The following is a 25,207-nucleotide window of genomic DNA, read 5'->3' on the forward strand; positions in this document are numbered from 1 at the left end:
TATGAAGGGACGCTTTAAGGTGACTCTGTCCAGAAGTTTATGGTTTAATTTCCTCATTTTAAAGACTAAAAAGTGTAAAAAGTGTTGAACAGCATGTACATGAAAGTTTTCCCCATGATGAAAGTTTAAAGTAACAGCCTTGTTTGCCTTTAAAAGATTATTCAAGAGTTTTAAATATTTCTAATCAGTGTTGTGTTCATCTGGGAGAATACCAGAAAAACAGATTTCCCCCGTATCAGGGGGCGTTGGGGCTTAAGAGGTTAAATAAATGATTTCTTTTATTTATGGGGGCTCTGACCTTTAAAAAAAAACTCATTAAGGGCGCACTCTAGTGGTTGTCTCCTGGTAAAGCAGCGGCATCAAACTGTTGGGAGTTTGTTGCGCCGAATGAGAGACAAGTGAAGCTCATTAAACTGATCTTATAAAGGTAAGATGAGTTAAGATCTTCTCATGCTGGAAAGCTGTGGTTTTTTGATGTTTACAGGAGTCCCACAAAGACAGAAAAAACTCATTCACAAGAGAGAGTGGACTGCTGTTCGCTGTGGCTCTGTGTTTTTATGCGGAGTGTGCGCAACTTGAACACTTATAGATTTTTTTTTACGAGTTTATTTAAAAGTATAAAATTATTTAGTAGCGTCAAAGTCCAAAATCTCATTGGACGACTGTTACTTAGCTCTGTGATGACGTTCCTGTGTGATCAGCAGCTGTCCAATCACGTCTCCCGCTCTGGCACGTTGTGTAAGCATCGTTAAATCTACAAATAGCAGTGTTTGAATTAAGAGTTGAAGCCAGAGAATAAAGAATGAAAGACTATAAGAAGACACAAATCAGGAATTCATCTCGAAATGCCGAAAGGCAGAAAGTAGGCATTCGAGCTCCACGTGCATACTTCATCCAAAAGTCAAGAACAAGGTGTCGGGGTCAAAAGTAATAATGGAAAAAAACAGCATGTATGAGAAACCCTTATGTTTCCATGGACACTTGTCAAACCAAGCCAAATCTTTATCAATTTAATAATTGATAATTTGTGCAATTCCCTGTTAGAGGACAATGAGGAATTCATATTTTCAGCATGACAAATAGAACTGATGATCCACAATGTTGTTTTTTCTTTTATATATAAACAATTATTGAACAATGAAACTTAAATTTAATCCAGTAACAAAGATAGAGTTCATCTGTACTGCCAGTGTGGGTTTGCTCCCAGAGTCCAAAGAGATGCTTGTTAGGTAAAATAGTGGTTGTAAATTCTGAGTGTGATTGTTTTTCTCTCTGTGTGTTAGCTCTGTGATGCACTGCCCTATAGGACATACCTTAAATAGGTTTCTGCCCTTCTGAAAGATGAAAGTCACAGAGCTTTATGTTCTACTTTGTTCCCAAAAGCATTCTCTGAAGTTTCTCCAAAAACTTTTTTAAAATGATCACTAAAAGTGATCGTGTTGATAAAACACGATGCTGTAACATCATTAAAACATTTTGGGTGGCAGGTTATTTAAATGAATGCAGGCTGACCCCTGCTGACAGCACAGAAAGAACCCAGCTGCCCAACAGTCTCAGACCCAGTCAGCAAGTCAAGTCTTAAATTGAGTTTTTATAAAATACAATATATGTCACTGGATAAGTGATGAGGTCACAAAAACTGACTGGGTTCGTTGTCTGGTGACTATAAATTTGATCACCAAATTCAGTGAAAATCCATACGGAAGCTTATTTCTGACACTGAATCTTGATGTATTTACTTAAATAAGTCCAAATTATGGGTTATTATGGATTTAGGGTCAGGTTTGGTCTTAGACTTACTCATCTGAAATTCTCAGAAAATGTTCTGCCATCCCTGAAAAAGTGGGAAAGTAATGCTGTGAGAAGGTTTCAGATATGCTGTCACATGATAACTACCTCAAGGTAAATGCTAGGATTTTATGAACAGATTAATATTTCCTTTAAAAACAAAAGACAAAGAGAACACGAGTGTGGCTTTAGCCTGTGTGTATTTTAATGACCGATGCAGAGGACGTCATGTCAGACCCAGAGGTGGAACGATAAAGCAAAAACTACAGTTAACAGTGGGATCAGGGTCACCTGGAGCTTGGCACATACAGCAATGAGAGATTCAACTTAAAAACACACAACTTAAAAGACACACACGCACAGTTGCTCTAGAATCACCTACAACACACTAAGAGAAACAACGCAGCCCATTTGCAGCACATATCCTTCGAATTGTCCTTTTTTTCCCCTAAATGCACAAAAAACACGCGTATGTGTGCATGTAACCACAAAAGTGACACAAACACACATGCACTGCAGATATCGTCTTACACCCAGACTTCACGTTTCATGTTTTTTTTGTTGTTGCTATTTTTTTTTACAATTAAACCAATCTCACCAAACAAATCAAAACATGGCGCCGACACGAGACGCCTGTGCAAGAGCGTAAGAGCGACGTCCGATAGCATACATTTGGTTCTAAGGCAATATTGTAGTTCCATAGGACTAGTGCTGTTGATTGCAGAGTGCTGTTTGCACGCTGTCTCCATTTGAAAGCCTTCATTCAGTCTTTCAGTGTATTCTTTATTTTTAGCACCATGGGAATCTCTCCTTCAGTCACTGACTTTCAAGAGACAGCTGTGTAAAATATTCCCTTCTGCTATCCACTGGGGAAGAAGAAGAAAAAAAGAAAATCACATGTTCACTGTGGAGGAAGGGCAACTGGACACACCCACAACTTACAGTGAGGCTTAACATTAACATCACACATCATTTTGGAAGTCTTTATTTGCATTTAATATTCTTTATTTTCTTTTTATTCCACAATCTGCATAAGCTGTAAGCAAGAAAAACAACAAAAAGGGCAAAGGGCAGACTCGAGCCTCTTTGTTCTCCCCCCCCCCCCACACACACACGCACGCACGCGCACACACACAGTAAACACAATGAGTTTTACAATACAAAGACATGGAATAAAATAATCTGCAGCCGTTCTGAGCTGGGCTGAAGAGACCAGTTCCCAGGCCTCAAAGGCAATAAAAATGTTTGTCAGCAGTTTGTCGTGGGTTACTGTGGGTGGTAAGCAGCCGTCTGATCACAGTACGTCGCACGGTTTCAGACTCTGGACTCCCTCCTCGGATGCATTTTTAAGGTCTTTAGTTTCTTTGGCATCCGCGGTTTATATCTCCGAATATGAAACTAGTGTTTGTGCTTTTTATTTGCATTTGTTCAGCTCCGGGTATCTCAGTGAATCTATATGGATCTCCTGCAACCCTGTCGTCCTGTACTGATCACATAGCTTTGATGTGCGGTAACAAAACCATCTCCTCTGTGAAAACGGCTCGCGCGGTCATCAGCGCAATCCCCCAAGTGTTTGCTGATAAGTCTCGATGTTTTTCCTCGTCTCATCTCGGAGTGCAGTGACCTGTGTGGAGCCACAGAGGGAGACAGATATCCACAGAAGAATTATCTTCTTCTCATAGCTGGCCAAGAGGGGACGAGCTGTACTTTTCTCATTGCCGTGGTGAAGGTCAGGGTAACAGTGGCTGGGGCTGCACAGAGGTCAGAGGTTACGGGCTACGACTGTAGTCATTTCCTGGTGTGAAGGTTCTCCTGGAACTTGGTGCTCGTGTAGAGGATGTGGAAGCCCTTCTTGCTTATTGTGTCGTCGCTATGGAAACGGATCAGCATAGCATCTCCAGGTGAGTAAATCCCCTCTCTAGGCTGAGGAAGGGACAACAGACACACAGTGAAGAGGTTGCTTTTATATATTTCAGTATACAGTACTATGCAAAAGTTTTGATCCACGTCTTGACTAATTTCTATATATTTTGCTTCCAAGCAGCCAGACTTTCTTCTGCTTTTCTAAAGTGCTTTTAAGCAACACTTCTCCAGGCTTTCTGCTTTTTCACAAATTTTCAGTCCTTGTACCTGAACATTTTCATAATGATGTTGTTTTTGTTTGTTAAGCCACTAAAACTGACCTATGAATCATTCAAGCATTAAAAAATACCTTCTCAATGGATGAAACAGTGTTGTATATACACAAAACAGATAACTTAGCAAAGAACAAGTCTTAAATCGTAAATTTAGGCAATTTGTTATGAGCAAACTGTTTGTTGAATTTATAAAATATGGCACAGATAAGACAGTTTGACATATATAAAAGAGTATTTTTGCACCAACAAGGGCTGTTTGCTGAAAACGTGGCATATCTTGGCATTATGTACAGAAAGTCATGCCCTTAAGATCTAGCTGCTATTCACTGAAGCCTCATCAAAAATGGTGTGGGTCTTTCTTAAACAAGCGAAACAGAAGTAAAAGGCTGAGGTATGTCAAACATCCAAAGAACTGGACTGAGAATCAGTGAATCCAAATTAAAATTTTTGGTTCAAATTGTCGTTAATACGTATGGAGGCGATTAAAATAGAGGTACCACACAATGAATGTCTGCTATCATGGTTTGTGGTAACATGTCAGCCAGTGGTGTTGGGGATGGTGTCAAAATTGATGAAATTATGAATGCAGTAATGTATCATCACACTTTGATCCACCAGGCAATATCATCTGGACATTGTCTGATTGGCAGACAGCTTCATTTTTAGCATGACAATGATCTCAAACACACTGCCAATGCAGTAAAAGCATATCTGGATAGAAAAACACACAATGTAACACTATCATGGACTGGCTTCCCCACCATTACAGAAGCAGTGTGGGATCATCCAAAGAGGAGCTTTGACTGTCCTTCAAGAAGCCTGGAGAATTATTCCTGAAGACTACTTAAAGAAATGACAAGAAAGCTGCCTAAGAGAGTTCAGGCTATGTTGAAGAATAAAAGTGGACTTTCAAGCTCATTAAAACTGCCTTATATACTGCATTTCCTATGTATGTTTGCACATTTCAATTAGAGCTGGGCGATATAAGATTTTTTCATATCACGATATGCTTTTTTCATTTCAGGCGATAACGATATATATCACGATATAAGCCAAATAACTATATTTGTAAGATTTAAATGTGCCGTTGCTCACAAGTAAAATGTGAAATAATCAGCAGCTTGTCTTGATTTAAATATTTATTTCCCATAATAAGTTCAACAGGGTAGATGTACTTAAGGAACGTGAGACTTTTTCAGATAAATAAAGGCAAATATTGCAAACTACACAAAAGGCAGCCGCTAAAGCGTTTAAGTTTCAAAATAGAACAAACAAAACAGACTACTAAATTGTCAATTCCACTTAGAAACAAAATATTAATTCTAAAAATAAATCTTAGTTTGTTTTACAGAAGAACAGACAAAATTGACTAACTTTTGTCAATATCAAATAAACTGAGAACTAAAAGGAAATTTTCAATCTCTCCTTGTTGTATAGCTTTCTGAACTTTCTGAATCCTTTATCATCCGCAACTGAAAATAGTTGTGGATGATTACTATACCTTTCTAATGTGACGTTGTTGTCCCTGGCTCTCTCTCTCTCTCCCTCCCGCTCTGTTCCTGTGCTACTGCGAGTGTAACTACCGCCCCTCTTCCCAGCGCAAAGCGCAAGGCTCGCGTGCGGAGTGAAGCGGAAAAAAGTGCGAGAGAGAGGGTGAGAGAAAGAAAGAAAAAAACCCACGGCTCGCGATAAGGAGCCGGCTCGCGTCGTTCACGTCAAAAATCCGGCTCTAAGAGCCATTTCGTTCGCGACCGACACATCACTACGAAACACACTCATTTCCTCCATTACCAGCGGCTGGCTGCTTCCCAAACCACACATGCGCGGCTTGGCACTTGTGCTGTACGTAACAAGTCACGTGACGTGACGCTGCGGCTGTGATTGGTTCGGCTCTGCGCTACTTAATTTGGATTGGCTGTTCTTTCTTTTCTTTTTTTTTTTAAGAGAGAGATGAGGTCTATCGCAATAGTTTAATTTTTCTATCGAGAAAAAGTTATTTCGCAATACATATCGTTATCGTTTTATCGCCCAGCTCTAATTTCAATAAATCGCTGCACGCTGCAAAAGTTAACATTGCAAGGTAATACAATGCACATTTATAAAACTAGTTAAAGCTTCACTGACTCACAGTGCCAAAGCAAACTCATGTCTAACCTGAAGTGTTTCATTGTCGACCACTAAAACATGTGGCGAGTCCTCCACAAGTCTTTCAAGTTTACAGAACTCAGAGACGTCCCTGAAAATAACGGTTACTCACCCCTGAACCGCAGAAGCGTCCCAGTCGGTGTGAGTTGGCATCATATCCATTATAGAGCTCGATGTAATCATAACCACAGTCGGCCTCCTCCTCCACCTCAAATGTAATGAAGCTGAGCTCAATGCCGTAGCCCTGTTCTGCCGTCAGCAGCCACTCACAGTCAGTGTGACCCGGATAATTGTTGTCTCCGAACTGGGAGTGGGAGTAAAGGTTCTTCTGATGAGCTTCTGCTTTCAGCCGACCTCCACACTCTAAAGAGGTACAAAGAAAGAAAAAAGTGTGAAAAAAATGGGTTTTGGGGGCACTTTTTGTTCTTCCCAGCAGTGAAGGACTAAAGTCAGATTTCAAGAAGGGTTATTTCAGCATGCATGTGCTGTTAAAGACCACTAGAGGGGGACATTACTCCTAATTTCAAGAGGATTAAGCTGATGACTTTGAGTGATGCTCTCAACAGATATGGTCTTGCACAGTGTTCCAAGAACAGACTTTATTTACTACATAAGGATATTTATATGACCACAGACCTGTTGAGTGTGAAGCTTGGAAACCCTTCCTTTGCACTGAGGCGTCAGAAATGAAGCGAAGGTACATCTTGTTGCCAGTGGACACCAGCGACTCCGGGATCTTACTGCCACACAGACGACCCAAGATGGCGGCTGTGTCACTGTCCCCGTCAAACGCCTCCAGATGGTCATAGGCACATTCCTGATGCTGCTCGATCTCAAACTCATTAAAGGTCTGAAAAGAAGGAAGCGGGGAGAATGGCAGAGACGGAGAATGAATGAATGAGTGGGTGTTAAGACAAGAACCTTATAGGAGCTACCAGAGATACTCAAAAGGATACTTCCGATATTCACAACAGTGGTAAGAGCGACCTTTAATACAAGTTGGCGTCGACACAGTTCTCTATTGATGAAATCACGAACTTACACACGTATCTGCATGATTGGCTGGCAGGTGACAAGCAATTCATTTCATTAATAGGCATGGCTTTAATTCTAAAAAACTTGTAAGTTGTCACTCTGGGAATGGGAGTGATGGTAGCATGGTTATGGTGTCATATGCTAGATCACGGATGTCCAACTCGTTTTACATCATGGGCCGTTTTGATCTCATGTAGGCCGGACCAGTGAAAATCCTCTTTTGTCTGGTGTGTAGAAGTTTTTCTATATGATAAAGACAAGATATTAAAATATCTTTATTTATCTTAATATCTTGTCTTATTTTTATCCTTATTTATCTTGTTCCTTCAACCCTACCTAACTTGGCATTTGTGTATGGACAGCAAAGGAAAAATTTCATTGCACAGACAAATGCTATTTCTTCTGTACACATGACAATGAACACTTTGAATCTTGAAAGAAATGCTGCTGTGATAAAAGAAAGAAATCTGTCAGCACATCTCTTAAACTGTAAGAAATTAATGTGTAAACTTTTAGATAAAGTTATGGTCGTTGCCCAGACTGTTTGGTAAATTTAAAACAGAACATTTTTGTTAATGCACAGATTATGTCCTATCATTTTCAGCGTGGATCTACTTTTCTGTCATTTAAATGTTTATCTACTACTTAATTACTTTGGTAGAGTATGAATGGGGCATTGGGGAGGTATTTACCAATAGAAAAAGCTGTTAAAGTAAAAAGTCCAAAATGTATGGACTCCTTCATGTTTTCCAAAGCTGTTCAGTGGGCTTGATTGGAGTCTGTGTTGGGCTGATTCTGCCCCTGGGCCTTATATTTGTCACCCTTGTAGTAGGTCAAGAAAACTACATCTAAAGCTGAGTTCTTGATTTAACTCTTGGCACTACATCTTTGCTGAATTTCATTTTGCTGCTTTCGCTCGCTCTCTTTTCCCTTTGTTTTCGATCTGTTTCTGTTATCCAGTGAAGGCAACATGCTCCGAAAAATCTATAAATATGCATGAACCCTTTCGTAAAGACGCTGCACTACTAATCTAATCTCTCTTTTCCTGAATTTGTATCATCCTGGCAACAGGCAGGCATTCTGAGGTCCCTCACCGGTCTCTCTGAGCGACATTAGTTGGAGAACGGCACGAATAAAATCCCTAAAGTTGTTCAAGTCACTTTTCCATCTCACTTCTTCATCCAGGTGCTGTTGAAGGAAAGGGCTTAACTTTATCTGCTTGCTTGGCTCCGTAAAGCAGATTAAATTTGTCCATGTGAGGCACGAAGAGCAGAACTCGGAGATCAACAAGCTTGTAGGTACGAAAAATATTTTTGTAGTGTTTACAAAGCCTGAAAACGTGAGGGCTTTATTATTTTAAAGAATTATTTATAGAACTCAGGAATGTAGACAACATGTGCGAGCTGAAGGAAAAAATAAACACAAAGAAGAGCAGACTGAAGGAAGAGAATGGATTATTTCCAAATGTATTGTGTGTTTTTATGAAGAAATATCTTCACGGTAAGTCTTTCATTAAGCATCAAATCATTTTTTAAACAAAGAGAGGTAAACATGAGTTAATGTAGCTGGAATGGAAATGCATTATTGCACTGTTATTGGGTTTTAATTAAGCATGAGATACCCAAATTCCGTCCCCAATGAACTAACTGACGGCCTGTCAGGGGCATGCTTAAAGCTTCCCAAACATCCCTGGTCAATAGTACTGTCAGTCTAAGAAATCCCAAAGCAAAGTGAAGTTATTGGAAAGTAATTAAAATTAGCTGAGGCCACAATACAAAAGAAAATACACACTGTCTCCTCAACCCCATATTTATTTCTGATTTCATTTTTTTTCTCCCATTTGTGGCAGATTAAAAATAATTCCTGTCATTGTCCGTGCTGCATGATATATTACACTGGGTTGTTTTTTTTAATGAAAGATGCAGGATACTGCATATCATGTTTAGGCTGTTAATCTATCACTATGTCAGCTATCTTTCCAAACATTCCTTCATCAAACGTCAATCACTGATACGATCTCGTTTTAGAAAACAAATGTTATTTTCTTTCTGAGCGTCAGAGAAGAAACCCCCGGCCCATGCAATGCCTCCACGCGGACAAGCATGTACACAGTGTCACGATTTATAATCCAACCATGTCACCCTGAGCTGAGTCATAACACCTTGCAGGCCTCGCTCCCACACAGTCACACACTTGATTGTCTCTGTCATGTCACCATAACCATCACAACACTCTGATTTTTTTTTTCTTCTTTTTTTCCATAAACCAACTGAGTTGAAGCAGAAAGGAGGGTGAAGGTGGGCTGATGCGTGGATTTCATTACACAGATGGGAAGTGTTTGATTCTGAGGTCGTGATGGCTTCCAGATGTTTCTAACCATACCTCAAGCGAGACACTGGTTTGATGGTCTGACTTGAGCCGTGTACTACATCCAAGCAAGTTGTGTGTGTGTGTGTGCCAGACAGAGTGGGGAATAATTAAATTATCCTAATGCCATGTTCAGATTTCTGGCATTTTATAAGTCCTTCTTCATGTCTTTGTGCATACTCACTGAAATGCACAGATTATTATTGAAAAGAGAGATTGCTAACATACAACTACAAAAAAAATCTAGCATAAGGGGAATACATCGGTTTGATTTAGCCCTTACCCTGCTTCTAAGCTGACTGTAACACTAAATCAAATAAATTTTAATGCCTGACCTAATTCACCCCCCCTAAAAAAAACAAAACAAAAGTGCCCTCACTCCTCAAGTCTAAAATTTAAAACTGGTCCTCACAGATATATGTAAAGCTAAAGTGCACAAAAAAACAAATAATGTTAAAAACATAAAGACAAAGGAGTGTGTATTTAGTATCATTGAATCACACAAAGTTACAAAGTTACATTCAAAACGGGAGCAAAACCTCGTAACTGTGCTATCGCAGATGATGATGTAATGTGTTTTGGTTACATAAGCGGTCATTAGAGATTATCAAAAACTAAATGACAGTGGATGACAGTTTTGATAACAAGCCCATATTGTGGCTGCAGAGTGGAAGTAAGGTGAAGAGCCAAATGTATAATGCATCCTTTCAACAGTGTGTGTGTGTGTGTGTGTGTGTGTGTGTGTGTGTGTGTGTGTGTGTGTGTGTGTGTGAGAGAGAGAGAGAGAGAGACACACATGCATGGGAACATGACTTTAGGAGGATTATCTAAAGCATCCTGTGTAAATGTGAGCATGTGAGGGATTTCCATCTTCTGTATTTTTTAAATTTTTTTTTTTCTTTGAAATCTTTGTGAGGACCAACCTCTGGAGCTGAAACATGAAGCCAGCACGAGGCTTGTTTCAAAAGTTAGTCAATCCACACAGACCTTCACTATAAAAAGCCCAACATCTACATTACATCTGAAATAAACAGTTTTATCCCCCATTTAAATTGCATTAAGATGACAAATTATCCATGATTAAAAGAGTGGCTGTTTTGGTGAGGGCGGCTGACATACATGGCTGTACTGTAGCTGGCAGAGGTCTGCTAGTCAAAGAACTGGACCGTTGCTGTAGCAAGTTCCTGTGTCTGTTTTGTGCACCCATACAGTGGATGAGCCTTGCTAAACAAGCTTGCTAGCATTAGCTGATAACCCAGGCACTCTACCCTGTTGTTCAAATTCTCACAGCAGTGTTTTTTTATACGAGAATATTGGTGACGCAGTAGCTCATCTGGCTCATAATCAATCACAATTCACAGGTTATTGCCTCTAAAATGACAAATGTGACCTTGACCTTGAGTACAGACTCCATGAAGACCTGTTAGGACAGAGGTATTAAACTCATTTGCATTACATTTTACATTGCAGGTGTCATGCTCTGATCTCTGGTGGACCGGCCAGTGAAACTCCCCTTTCTGTCAGTGCAATGAAATTTTACTACACATTTAATCTCTTATATCGTAAGAAGATCTTACGATATAAGATAAAGAAGTGCAATTTCAACAATGCATCCATTCTCTTCCGCTCATCCTTATCAGGACCGTTGGAGGGGCCTGGAGACGGGATACACCCTGGACAGGTCACCAGTCTGACGCAAGGCTAACACAGAGACAGACAACCATTCACATCTATGGGCTAATTTAGAATCACCACTTAACCTAACCCCAATAACTGTATGTCTTTGGACATGGAGGGAAGCCAGACTACCACAGAGAACCCATGCAAACACGGGGAGAACATGCAAACTTCTTGTAAAACAAGACAGACTCTCCAGATGGGAAAGTCAAACTCAGGAACTTCTTGCTGCAAGGCAACAGTGCTAACCACACCACCATGCTGCCTCACAATGTCAACAATTTATCTCTCTTTTTTTCTACATAAGAACACAACATCAGATTAAACTGTGAAAAATAAAGGTGTAAAATTATAGGGAAATTCCTGCAGCTCATAGTATGTATAAAACAAAGTTTTTGTTATTTTACAGAAAATGTCTCTTTTGCACCGTCGACTTATAGTAGTTCTAGAGTAGATGGTGAAAAAACTACAATAAAAAGTCCAACATGTATGCCGGCATTCACATTTTCAGTCATTCAGTGGGCCAGATTGGAGTCTAGTGTCATTCCGACACCCCTGCTTTAGGTGGTTATTGTGTGTAAATATGATTAAATTCTAACCAGTACTGTAGGAGTACTGATTCAGAACACAAGTCCACAAACCAATTGGTGGCCAGGTTGCTCCTCCCATTACTTAGTCTCTTGTGAGACCAAATTTGAGCTCTGCACTTATGACGTCCATACCTTTAGAAAGTAAAAGTAGTAACAGTCAGCTAACAGAAAGTTACTTAAAGGCTGCAATAATTAACAGATTAAAGCCATTCTTTAATCTTAAATGCCAAACTTAAACCAATTTTGGCTTCATAATTGAGAAGTCTTTCTAATACTTGTAACAAGTGAAAATACATATTATAGTTTATCTTTGGTGGACTGCACTATTTTCTGAACTTTCTGAAATTTATAAACTAAATTATTAATATATTTAAGAGACAGTTACAAATATTCATCTTTTTTGCAACATTTCTTGGATAAACAGTGAAAGCAGTCATGATGTAAAGTAAGGTTATGTCTTGTTCACAGCATCATCTCAACATGTTTTAGTGGACCTGTGCTGTGCTTTATTACGTTCTTAAATAAAATGTTTGGTCAAGATGAACATTTTTAGAAGCTGAAAACAAACATCAGCTGTCATTTTATCCTTTGAAGTGAAAGAAAACCAAAGAATGTATGTTATCACTAGTTTTCTGTTTTGTTGTTCTGACATGTCTTCATCTCTATCCATCCATTCTCTTCCACTTATCCAATTCAGGGGGGCTGAAAAGGCGGGGGTACACCCTGGATAGGCCACCAGTCTGTTGCGTGGCTAATGCAGAGAGACAGACAACCAATCACACCTAAGGGCAATTTAGAATCATCAGTTGACCCCACAAACTGCATGTCTGTGGACCGTAGGAGAAAGCCGGAGTACCCAGAGAGAACCCATGCAAGCATGGGGAGAAACGCAAACTCCACACAAAAAGACCATTATCATTGCCCCTGTCATCACCTCCATCAAGCAAAAATTCAGCGTCAGATATTCTCCCTTTGAATGACTTCCTAAACTGCCAAGGACCAAATAACCATTCAGATTTGTCTTGGAGCTAAAACTATGCTTAGTTTGCAATTCTCACATCATCTTCTCTGAGTTTCTGCAGCAGAAACAAACACTTCACCAAATGGTACTGGAGCTCAATTTTAATGGTGTCTTATAAATACATACATGTGCACCAAATTAGAAAATACGCAAAAGACTTTATATGTGTGTGTGTGTGTGTGTAGGCAGCACACATGCATACACAGGCATAGAAAGGCACACTGACACAGATGGCCACTGCCCAAGGCCTTTCTCTAATGCATGAACACTCACTCACAGTTAGCCCAAATATACAAACATGCACTTTCTCCCTCATTCACATTTGGGTTTCATAAGTGGAACACGAAAGGAGAAGACTGTGTAGCAAGAGGAGAAGCCAACCCAAGGCTTTAACATACAAGATGACAGTGCGTCGTTACAGTGGGGTGGCATTCCTGTGATTTCCAGGAAAAACACACAAAGAAAGAAAAGCCTGACAATGTTGAACCCGCTTTTACGTGATGCACACTTACAATTTTGACTCTGTGTCCCGGTGTGGCTGTTATGTCCCAGGTGCACTCTTTCCGGCTGGGGTATTTGTCTGGCCAGTTTGGGCTGCTCAGGGTCCCACTGGGACTGTGGATCTTATGCTCACACTCGGCTGGAGACACACACACACAAACACGCAAGAGCACACACAGAGAGGAAGTTTAAAAATCATGGCTGTACAGGAAAAGGTCAGAGGAAATGGAAAAGGAACAGGAAGGAGAGAAACACAAGAACTAAATGAGAGAAGAAGATTTCAAAGAAGCACATCCTGGTGACAAGTTCAGAGTGGGTTTCACTTGAAATTGGCAGCAAGCTTTGCACAAACACTGCAGTGGGACCTTTGCACTTTCTATACTGTATCGGCAAACAGAACTGCTTAAAGAACTGAAAAGCTTGTAGTGAAAACATCCCAACACCTAAACAGCAACATGATAGAGCATGTCTCTTTAAAACTGTAGTGGTAACAGAATAGCTGAGTACATATATATATATATATATATATATATATATATATATATATATATATATATATATATATATATATATATATGTACACTATTTATTTGTATACAGTAATTAAAGTAAGAACCATATCATTATTTTGGATTTGGGAGAGGAGGTGGGCCTGAATGCTTTCTATATGCATTCAGTGAGTTTAGACTGACAAATAGTGTACATTTGTGTAACCATACCTGCACATGTAACATTCAGAGTCTGTTAAAGATTGAATGCTTTTCTAAACACCATTGCATTCATGGGAGAAGTATCAAACTCAGTGGTTTTTGTTTTTATTCCTGATGACTACTCTGTCATTTGACCCACTTTCTTTGATTTTAAGGCTTTGTCAGCTCCACCTACTCATTACATTATAGAAAATCTTACTCAGCAGTCAGCTCTTTGTTGCCACAGAATCTCAGAAAGCGCACTGAAAAATATCAGCTGCACTTCATTTGTCACTGATGGACGAGTCTGGAAACACACAGGAGCTGCTTGTTAACACTGACTACTTTCCTCCTGGAGTCCGTCTCAGGTTAAAGCCGTCCAGAGCAGCCCACACACAGTCACACATGGCATTTTCATGCATTCGATTTTAATGAGACAAATGCTATGGCTCTATGAAGGTGCGGGGAGGCAAAAGGCATGCACACGACAAAGACGATGTGTTTGAAGGTGATGGCTTTTATTTCTCAGGAAAACCAAACTCGTGTACAGCATGAAATGGCATCCACAAGAACAACACATGGGTCTGAAAAAGCTTCTTTTTTTTTTTCTAGCATGCAAAGTATCACATACAGATGTCAAAATCTCCACACAGTTTTATTTTTACAGAAGAGTGTAACATCTCATGTTACAGATAGAGCCACGGGTACAATCTGATCAAGTTGCTGGTAAAAACTAACAGCTTCAAAGTCATTGCAAGAGTTCAAAATGAGATCCCTGAGACTTTAAAGGATGCTGTGTGTCATTTTTTATATTTCCCACTGGTGTGAAAAGCCATAAAGGTGTGTAACAATTATGCTTAATGATGAATCCAGGGTGTAACAACAATTGCTGAAATCTTCTCAAACAAGCTGAAGCTCATGTATGTATATAAACAGGGGCACAGGCCGTGTGACGGGAATATGAATTAGTGTGACACGGCAAGGCTCGCTTACACTGGTGTTGTGCACATATAAACACACATGTACACACAGGAAGACAACGCTACACGCAAAGCTTTCAAGGTCCCAGATGTTTGAAACATGAGTCTTTTTATGAGCATCACGGGGAGTCTTTAGTGAGGTGTGTATGTCAGTGCTGATGCTGTGAGTGTGTGTGTACGTGTTCAAAAGTTCAACTTCAAAGAGCTGTGTATAATATGTCCATTCAGCAGGGTGTGTGTGCGCGTTTGTGCGAGTGTGTGTGTGAAAGTGCAAATAACTTTTAATAAATAATGTTTTCTGTCAAACTAAAACTTTTTTCCACCCTTTTCTCACACACATCAGAGTGAACAGAGTTTTAGAGACTGCCAACTGGTTTTTAGGTCATCTGAGAAAAGTTCAAGAGTATCAAGTCGTTTAGAGGGGAGCATCTCCTGAAATTAATCCCCTACATATAATTTATAATGTCACAGTTTTGTGGGACATTTCTGTGGTAATTAATTTGGACTTGGTGTGTTTCTGTTTCAGGAATGTCCTTTAAGAACAGTCCAAGTTAGGTCTGATGACTTTCAGTGTAAGCCAACTGCCCTTCAGGGCCAGTAAATGTCAGTGTGAAAGCTGTTTCTTTTTTAGTTTCACTACACAAAATAAATACTCTTAATATATAATTAAGTTTTTAATTTTTGCTGATGACCTAAAACTCCCTGGTAGAGGGTTGTGTTTATTGTTCCAGGATCGGACGTATCAAGTCAATCACTTGAACACTTGACACTTTCTGGTTTAAAAGCTGAGACTTATAAACCTAAAGAAAGACTGTGTGCAACTTAAAGAAGCAGTTCACCCCAAAACTGAATGCACAGTCACATTAAAAAGAAAGTAAAGTTTCTGTCAGTTCTGCAGTTTTACATATCAGGACATTTTAAAAATTAAATTTAAAATAAGAATTTTAAAAAGTTATCTTGACTTTAGCAGCTCTTAGAATGAGGTAAATACAACCTGAGATGAACAACAATGCATGACATATGACACTATTTATTTAACAAAAATGCAGAAACAGTGTGTGAAAGACAAAGTGCACCCCGTTATTCCTTAGCTAGGAGAACCACCTTAGCTAGTAGTAACTTTCTCTCACATCATCTCACATCATGTGATGACTCCTTCTGCATTTTGTCTCAGTTTTTGTTAAAGAATTAGTAACATTGTGTAATATGTCATGTTTTAAAGTCCACCTGAGGTTGTATTTACCTCATTTTAAGACCTGTTGAGGACTAATTTATTCTTAATATGTCCTGATATATAAAACCTTAAACTCGTGTTCCATTTTGCCTGTAGTGCTATTTATTTGTCTGCATTGTTTTGGTCTGAGCAGGTTCACCCAGCACCTATTTTCTTTCTGTCTGCCAAGCTTTTTACTACCCAAGAGGAAGAATGCCTCTACCTGTCCCGAGGCTCATGCGAGTGACAGCGTGACAGGATGTAAACACTGATGGCGTCTCCCCTCAGCTGAGCTTTAACGTTAGCTAGCTGCATGCCTTCTTTGGTTGGTGGGTGTACTTTGACAGAAAGAAAGCAAGGTCATGATTTCAGGAAAAAGACATTCCTGCTGAGTTTTTCAATTTCCTTTTTCACTGGGGCACACTCCAAGGCAAATGCCATAAGGTTTTATTATATTCAGGATATGGCAGACATTTCTACAGTGGACATCCCAAAAAATTGGACAACTCTCACTTCAACAATCTAGATGATTAAATAGTGCCACAGGCCAGAGAAACGAATACATGAATATGGATTTTGGGGTGAACTGTCCCTTTAATCTATGTGAAAAAATATAAGCCAAAGAAAAAAAACTCCCTCAAATGTAAAGCCTGCTGTCATGTGGATGTGTGTGGACAGCGTGTGATGGATGATGGCTATTCTTATGAATGAGCACGTGCTTGTGTTGATGCGCGACAGCATGCACGTGTGCTCCGGTGCTTTTATGCCAGTGTGTGTGTGGGTGTGAATGCACATGAAACCCACCTTCCTTACAGTCATGTTTGTTCTCATGCAACACGAAGCCATGGCGACAATGACACACGTAGGAGCCCACCGTGTTGATGCACTCGTGTTGGCAGCCGCCGTTGTCCTTGCTGCACTCGTCTTTGTCTATGAGGGATACACATGCAACACGTCAGTGATGTGGAAACATCAGAGAGATGAGATGGTGGGAAGGGAGAGAAACAAAAGAGGACAGTAATGAGGTGCGGGTGCAGTTGAAAAGGAGAAAATGAAGACAAGTTAAACATTTTATTACAAGGCTGAGAGTTAAAGTCCAGCAGGATGATCAAGTGAGCCATCCCGGCTTTGAACGCTCTCTGCAGCTTACTTTTTTTTTTTACTACAGTAAGAGCTGGAGATCAATAAAGGAGAAGTTACTCAAAAAGGCAAAAGTTTGCATTGATTGGCACGGAGAAGAATATCTAACGAAAGAAAACAAAAAAACTTTGTTAGTTTGTGTAAGTCTGTTGTTGTGTTGCAATCGTCTACGTTCAGGTCACAGCAGCTGTCTTATTTAGGTTTTACTGAATTTTGATTATTCTTTGTGTTCCCTTTTTTATTTTGAAAGTATTACTTTCCCTGTGTGTCCCAAAGTGTTGTTTTGCTTCCTTAGTTGTCCCTACTTTGTGATCCATTAACTTGTCCCTGATTAGTTTCATCTGTTTCTTGTTAACATACCCTGCTTGTGTATCTTGTTTGTGTACTTGTTTTAGTCTGGGGCCCAGTTGCAGTCCAGCCCCTGTAACCTCTCTCTTTGTTATGAGTGTAACACAGACTGAAAGCACGCGCGGCTGCTGAAGGGTCTCTTAATTAATGGGTAGGGTAGAACCACAGGAGTAAGCTTTGGGATGCTCTTGGCTTTCTCTAATGGTAGAAGGAACTTCAAACCATCTGCAGTGATTTATACAGCTATCAGATGGAAGTAATAACATCATGTCCATAACTTTCAACATGCATACACTCTAATGAACAGTCTCTGTTTATGTTATTCGTATTTTAGTGTAGAGAGACAGAATATCAACCAAAAATCCAGGAAAAAAACACATTACATAAAATGTATAAATTGATTTGCATGTCATTGAGTAAAATAAGTATTTGAATCAAAACAGTCTGAATTCTGGCTCCCACAAATTGGCTGTGTGTCCATGTGGCACACAAATTACAAGATTGTAGACCTGCACAAGGGATAGTGAGCTACAAGGCCATCCACAAAACGCTTGGTGAGAAGTTGACAACTACTAGTGTGAATATTAGGAAATGGAAGAAACATAAAATGGCCATCAGTTGCACTCGGTCTGGTGCTCAAGGCAAGATCTTGAATCACAGGGTTAGGATGATCATGAAAAAGGTGGTAGATTTGGTAATTTGGTAATGACCTGAAGACAACTGGGATCAAAGTCACCAAGAACACCACTGGCAACACACTATACCGTGCAGCACCGATGGGGTCTCCCTACTCAAGAAGGCATATGTAGAGGTCTGTCTTAAGTTTGCCCGAGAACATCTAATGATTCAGAAAAGGCTTGGGAAAAAGTGCTGTCGTCAAATGAAATCAAAATCATACTCTTTGGTGTCAACTTCATCTGCCAAGTTGGAAAGAGGAGAATTGCTGAATATGACCTAAAGAACACCATCCCTACAGTCAAGCATGGAGGTGGAACATTATGGTTTTGTTTTTCTGCTAAGGGTACAGCAGGATTTCACTGCCTTGAGGGAACAATGAATGAACCTCCTTCCCTCAGCCAGAACACTGAAGATGGGTCGTGGATGTGTCATGACAGCATGACAACGACCCAAAAAATATCACCAAGGCAACAAAGGAGTGTCTAAAGAAGAAGCAAATGAATGTCATTCAGTGGTCTAGCAAGTCTCTTTTATGTAATGTGTTGTAATGTGTTTTTTCTGCATTTTCAGTTGATATATCTCTTACTTCTTTGGAAGTGAGCAAACTTGCAAATCCAGTGGGTGATCAAATAATTATTTGCCCAACTGCATATCATAAACTGTATGATTTTTTTCAATTCATCATTCATTTTTGCTATGTGCTGATACATAAAAGATTTCATCATTCATCAACTGTATAGGGAATTGGTCAGAATCCAATAAAAACTTCTGTCTTAGTCACTTTTGGAACATTAAAGCCTCTGTATTTATGTTTATACCCCACCATGGTACTTTACATGGTAGGTTACACAGGAAATAAAATCCCATCATATACTAAATAATTATGTTAGATTATTATTGGAGCTACATATTGGTTGCACTGAGTAAAAGACTCAAAATATAAAAAATTATTCACAATGTTAATATAAATTAAAAAGTTTGTTTTATCATTCAATACACATTACCTCAAAATTCAGAGTGAACATGTGGTGTCTTGCAAATGTTTTGGGAATCTGCTAGAATTTTAAAATAAGATTGTATAAGTTTGAACACCAAGTAAATGCGCATGCTACAGTATTGTTTGGTCTGTTCATCTTTTAGTCCATTGTTATGTGGTTGCTAGGTAACATGATGATGTTGATGAATATATCAAGCATCAATCAATTTGTTGCTATAAATTAGAAATTAGTTATTGTTGTGAAATGTCAATGATACAGTGCCTTTAGGTGTTATAGATGCATAAAAGCTGCAAATGGATTATTTTATCCTCTTGGTAACTAGCAACATGATGACATCATAATGTCTGATATAGATGAGAACCTTCAGGACTTAAGATGTACTTGTGTACCAATGTTGTTTGCACCACTCCCGATCATGTAAGAGGAGTTTTTAGGTAAACAGACACAGATTGTTTGTGTTATAGTAAAATGTTTGGCTTGGCGCAGAGTTTGATCAAATTGATCCGGTTGCAGGTTAAAGGTGGAAACGTTTTAAAGTCCAAAAACAAACTCACTTCCCAATCATTTTCTCTCCCTCATACTCAATTTGTGGAGTCCTCTAACCACTTGGATTCACCACAGGATGGGCTGGGTGATAACAAAGACTTTGGTGAGGCTGAATCCCGGGTGGAGGCGGAAGAAGCAACGGAAGGTTCGCTCTGCTCGGGGTTGCCACGTTAAGCGCGGAGACAGAAAGAGGCAGAGGAGGTGAGGATGGATCGCAGACCGCACAGGAAGACAGAGGACGTATGGGGAGAGTGTGGGAGCACAGAGTGTTTGTGACTGTGAGAGAGAAACAGATTCCTATAAAGAGATGTGAGATTAGACACAGACGCCGAGTCTCACTTCAACTTTGGAGCTTGTGAATTAAACTAGATCTGCTTTTAATGAAACCACTAAATCCTCTCTCTCTCCCGCTCTCTTTCTCCGTGTGTGTTTGTCTGTGTCTGCTGTGGTATTACAGTGCTATTGTGGGCTCAGTCTCACCCTATCACAGGCTAAGAAGCTTTGCGGTCGATGCTACACAGTGTTCATTGTAGCTGTCTTCAGGTCAAGCACAAAATGTCCACACGCACACGGGCAAACACACACACACACACACATACACACACACACACACACACACACACACACACACACACACACACACACACACACACACACACACACACACACGGACACGGATTAGTAGTATGTGGGAGGCTGAGGGGACCTCCCTAAAGCTGCTGGCTGTTCACCAACCAAAAGCTATCCCTAAAAGCTTCTGACAGTAACTGAGCCACACAGCAGCTTTTAACACACAAGTACGCACATTATTCGTATCTGAGTAATTTCCTTTTGCAAGCCTGCCCCACTGAACTGTTTAGCTGTGTGTTAAAGGTGTGCTGCAGGTTAGTTGAATGCAGTTAACAGCTTTTCTTCCTCTGAAGTTTAAACTGTCCTGATTTTCTCTTTTAGTTTGTAGTAAATTGTTTGAGTAAAAAAGAGAAATCTGTATCATAACATCCAACAAATTTCTCCCTGAAATGGCAAGCGGGGAACATTTGTTGTATTTTTAGTTGAAAACCGGGCTGTGTCCCAATTTCATACTGTTTAAGACTGTCTTTGAGATTGCAGTTAAAACAAAATCAACTTAGATAATCATGACCTGGATTTATAAAAATACATGATGGTGACAATACTTAAACATTTTGGATAATAAAAAGTTTTTTCACATCATGCATGCTATATTTCTTTTGGCCAGCTTTGATGGCACAGATTTGAGGGGTGTTGTTTCCGTTTGCACTGTCACCACATTCATTTCCATCCAGACTTGGATATTTTTCTCCTGTATTGATGATGGGAGAGTCTTTTCCAGCGCATCCCCAACATTCTTAATGGGATTAAGGTCTGCACTCTGTGATTACCAAGCCAAAGAGTGATGTGTCATGCTTCCCAAACCGCTCTTTTACTCTTAGAGCCTGATGAATCTTGGCATTGTCATCTTGGAACTACCAACAAGGAAGTAAAAATCCGCTGATGGAAAAACCTGACCGCTCAGTGTATTCAGGTACTCAACTAACCTCATTTTTTGCAGGGCCACATTACGCTGCTGAATCGAGACCTGACCAACTGAACCAAACCCAGATCATAGGACTGTAGCCAGAGGCTGGTACAGTAGGCAGTAGGGAGTATTGCTTAATTTGCCTCTCCTCTTACTCGCATCACTGTCCTACTTTCATTGTTCCAGAGTCCAGTCATTATGGTCTTCAGCAAACTGGAGCCACACTTCTTCGGTGAAGATGATGGCTCTCCATTATACTTCAAGGTCTTTAATAATGTGTAAACCTAATGTTACTAGGTTCAGCAATCTCCATATTTGTTTTATTTGCCTGATGCAAACCAATAACCCTTTCAATCCTTCTGAAAAACAGTAACATGTTTTTCACAACCACAGGATATGTCTTCTAACATGGTTGGTTAAGCTCCTCACAGCATCAGTTATGGTTAAATAACTTGTTACCATCCAAAACATAGTAATCACTGCAGTAATTATCTAGTGTAAGTCTTAGTTTGCTTAGTTAACCAGGTGATGACTTGTTTTTGGCATGTAGTGTATATTACTTTTCATAAACAATAAGTAGCCATATAGTACATTTATTTGCTGAATATTTTAGAACCTGTAAATTGATCAAACTCACCACTTCTTCTTCATTACTTTTTTCCATATTAGCTATCATGCAAACACTGTGTGACATAAAACAATAACTACACATTCATTATGGGTAATTCCATTATTTACTTAATAATTTTTTAAGGGTTTTCATTTAAAGCCTAGTTGGGAGCTTTAATTTGGATGACAGAAAGTTGTAGAATAACATCTCATAACTCCATATTATCACAATTTTAGTCCACCGAATCATAGATTTTATCAATATTTCGTACAAAACTGGGACACAGAACGTTTCCTTCTGGAGCAGAATGGATAAAGAAAGGATCCACATCAATAAAGTGGGATCTATCCATTCCCTTAATTGACCAGAGCCAATCAGAGATCAATCCCGATTGTGAGGTCATGTTACCTCTGACCTTTGATGAGATTGCCAGCTTGGTGCCGACATGACCACGAGTTGAACTGACGCGCGTTACGTCCTGGCACGACTCAAACACAAACATACGCTCCTGACACTGTGCCAGTCTGTCTGAGGGAGAGAGGGCAGAGAGCAGGGTGAGTGGAGGAAGCCAGAGAGCAGGTGGAGGCAGCATGAAAACAAAAACAAAAACAGACAAATATGCAAACAGCTCTGCATACACATGAACATTTCACCTAATACTAAACCATGCAAACAACCTTAAATGAATTCACAGCAGAGGGAGATGGGGATACAAAATGAGGCATGTAGATGCTCAAACAAGAGTGTTTACAAGAGTGATAATGCCTCCTAAAGCCACTTCTTCTGCTCTGGACATTACACTGTTACTTAAATCTCTGCGGCACAGTCAGTGATGGCTTAGATATCAGTAGCAGTGTCTTTCAGCTTTTTTCTAAGCGAGTGTTTTACTTACCTAATCTAAACAATCTAAGCAATCCAGATTTTTTGGTGAGTGCAACATAAATGGTAAACTTTAACACAATACATGGCTAATTCTGACTAATCTCTCTTATTTCTCCTGTGTGCATCTCACCTTAAGACTGATATGTCTCGTTAGTCTAAACACTGAAACGGCTGCCAGCTTCAAAGGTTAAAATGTTTGCAGAAGGGGAGGATCAGTGTTCGGCATGAGTTTCTGGCAGTGTGACTGAATTCCAGTGGTGCCGAGCATGAAATACCAGAAACCGCCCCTGCACCATAATCCACTTCTCCTGTGTCCATCTTATTTGAAGACTCCCGACATTCCAGTAAAAAACAGGCCTGACACACAGTCTCACACACGCCGAGTCACACGTGTGTTTTACCTGAGAAGAAGTGAGCTTTAAAGCCTTTCTTAGAAACGGTGTTGTCCGACTTGAACTCAATCCTCATGTTGTTGTACTGAGAGGTGATGACCTCCGGGACCTCGGTACCACAGTATTTACCATGCAGCTTAGAGTCGGATGAAAGGCCGCTCCGCACTTCTACGTAGTCGTATTTACACACCTAAACAAACAGGCAAGGCTCTTGTAACAAACATTCACGAGGTAGCTGCTATTTTTACCTGCTTCCTTTCTCTCTCACTGAAATGTTGCATACAAATACATAGACACACTCACCTCGTTGCCTTCAAGCTCGAAAGCTTCAAACTGCATGGAGATGCGATACTGAGTGGGCGCCACCACCTGCCACACGCAGTTTTTGTTGGGTGGGTACTCTTTAGGCCAGCCAGGTGTGCTAATGGTCCCATTTAACTTTGATAGAAGACCACCACATGCCGCTGGAAACACACAGGTGTAAGCAGTTCAGAAAACAATGTTTGGAGGGCTTTCAAATCTAAGACCTTTGTACTAACTGTGAAGCACGGTAGTGGCACCATCATTGTCTGGGGCTGTTTTGCTGCCAGTGGTACTGGGACATTGCAAAAAGAGGATGGAATAATGAAGAAGCAGGACTACCTCCAAACTCTTCAATGTTACCTACAATCAGGATGTAGACAATTGAAACTTGGGTACAACTGGGTGTTCCAACAGGAAAATGATCCCAGACACACCTGGGATCATTCCACAGGTTTTTTAATGAAGAAAGCAGGCTAATATTAAGCTTCTGGAACAGCTTTCCCAAACCAACCAACCAATTTAAAGGAAATCTATCAATTTTGCCAAAAAGAGTAATCATCTATCTAGCCAGAATCATGCCAGAAGCTTGTTGATGGCTACTAAAAGTGTTTTGTCAAGGTGCAGCTTGCAAAGAGATATTTAACCAATTATATATTTGATCCCGTATGTTTGCTTTTGACCCAGTGTGGATTGGAGAAACTGCAAAATAAATTCAAACTTATACACCCTGTATTTTTAAAAGAAAAAGAAAAATAGAACAGAAAGAAATCATTAAAAACCATTAAAGTTCATTCTTAGATCCATTTGTCGTGGTATTTATGCCCATGATGAATGTAAGTAAACTTCTAAGCACAACTGTATATGCTTTAGTACGAAGCACCAGGAATCTTCAGTGCCAAACAGAAGTGAAATGATGTTTTGGTCACTGTTACAACTACTACAACATGACATGATTTCACTTCCTTCAACAGCAGGATTTTTTTTAAAAATGACAGGTTAACCTTAAGCGTCTGAGTGTTTTTTGTTTTTTGTTTTTAAAAAAAGGTCAGTTACTATTAGAGGAAATATGGTATTGATGTAACTAATTATAAGGCAACAGCAACGCTGTTATGCTATTATCAAATCTTATATTAAGAATGCTATAGCTAGCTAGCCCAAGGTGAGCATGCATCAGGTGTCAGACCATTTGATTTTACTCTAACAGTTTAACCTTCCACATTTTGAAATGCTCCAAAAATTAAAAGGATGTTTCATTACATTTTCATCTTTGCTGGTTAACACAGACTAGAGAAAAAACTGATCAAATTCTCAATACAATCGACTAGCAATTTTTAAGGAGGATCGTTTTCATGCATGCTAATCACTGTATAAATTAGCAATGAGTCATCTAGGTACCTTAAATATAAAAATGTTTCATTATTGTCTCTCTTTTATGACAGCTACTTTCAAGCACCCGTAGTCCAAAACCTAAACTAAAGAGGCGTAAACTTCAAAGTCATTAGGAGAGCTGCATGTCTCTACCCCGGAGAGTCACTGCATTACAAACACCTGCAGTTCCACAAATTCTGGTCAGTCCCCACCCAAAACCTTTACCACAGAAATACCCAGGTTTACGCCCTGATACAAATA

The 25,207-nt window shown here is 39.8% G+C and overlaps 1 protein-coding gene across 4 annotated transcripts in view; it reads right to left on the reverse strand.

The window, feature by feature from the left end:
• Nucleotides 1-1,975: 1,975 nt before the first annotated feature.
• tll1 (tolloid-like 1) overlaps nt 1,976-25,207 on the reverse strand; it is a 58,798-nt gene continuing 35,566 nt past the window's right edge. For all 4 annotated transcript variants that reach the window (XM_063476038.1, XM_063476039.1, XM_063476036.1 and 1 more), the window contains exons 16-22: nt 23,579-23,739; nt 23,285-23,465; nt 16,949-17,074; nt 13,274-13,401; nt 6,708-6,921; nt 6,184-6,434; nt 1,976-3,711 (exon numbers count right to left, since the gene is read on the reverse strand). In XM_063476038.1, the coding sequence (XP_063332108.1) occupies nt 3,577-3,711; nt 6,184-6,434; nt 6,708-6,921; nt 13,274-13,401; nt 16,949-17,074; nt 23,285-23,465; nt 23,579-23,739 (1,196 nt within the window). In that variant the 3' untranslated portion in view covers nt 1,976-3,576. The remainder of the gene's footprint in view (nt 3,712-6,183; nt 6,435-6,707; nt 6,922-13,273; nt 13,402-16,948; nt 17,075-23,284; nt 23,466-23,578; nt 23,740-25,207) is intronic.

Source organism: Pelmatolapia mariae, linkage group LG6, assembly GCF_036321145.2.
Source record: "Pelmatolapia mariae isolate MD_Pm_ZW linkage group LG6, Pm_UMD_F_2, whole genome shotgun sequence".
In the NCBI taxonomy this organism is placed as follows: Eukaryota; Metazoa; Chordata; class Actinopteri; order Cichliformes; family Cichlidae; genus Pelmatolapia; species Pelmatolapia mariae.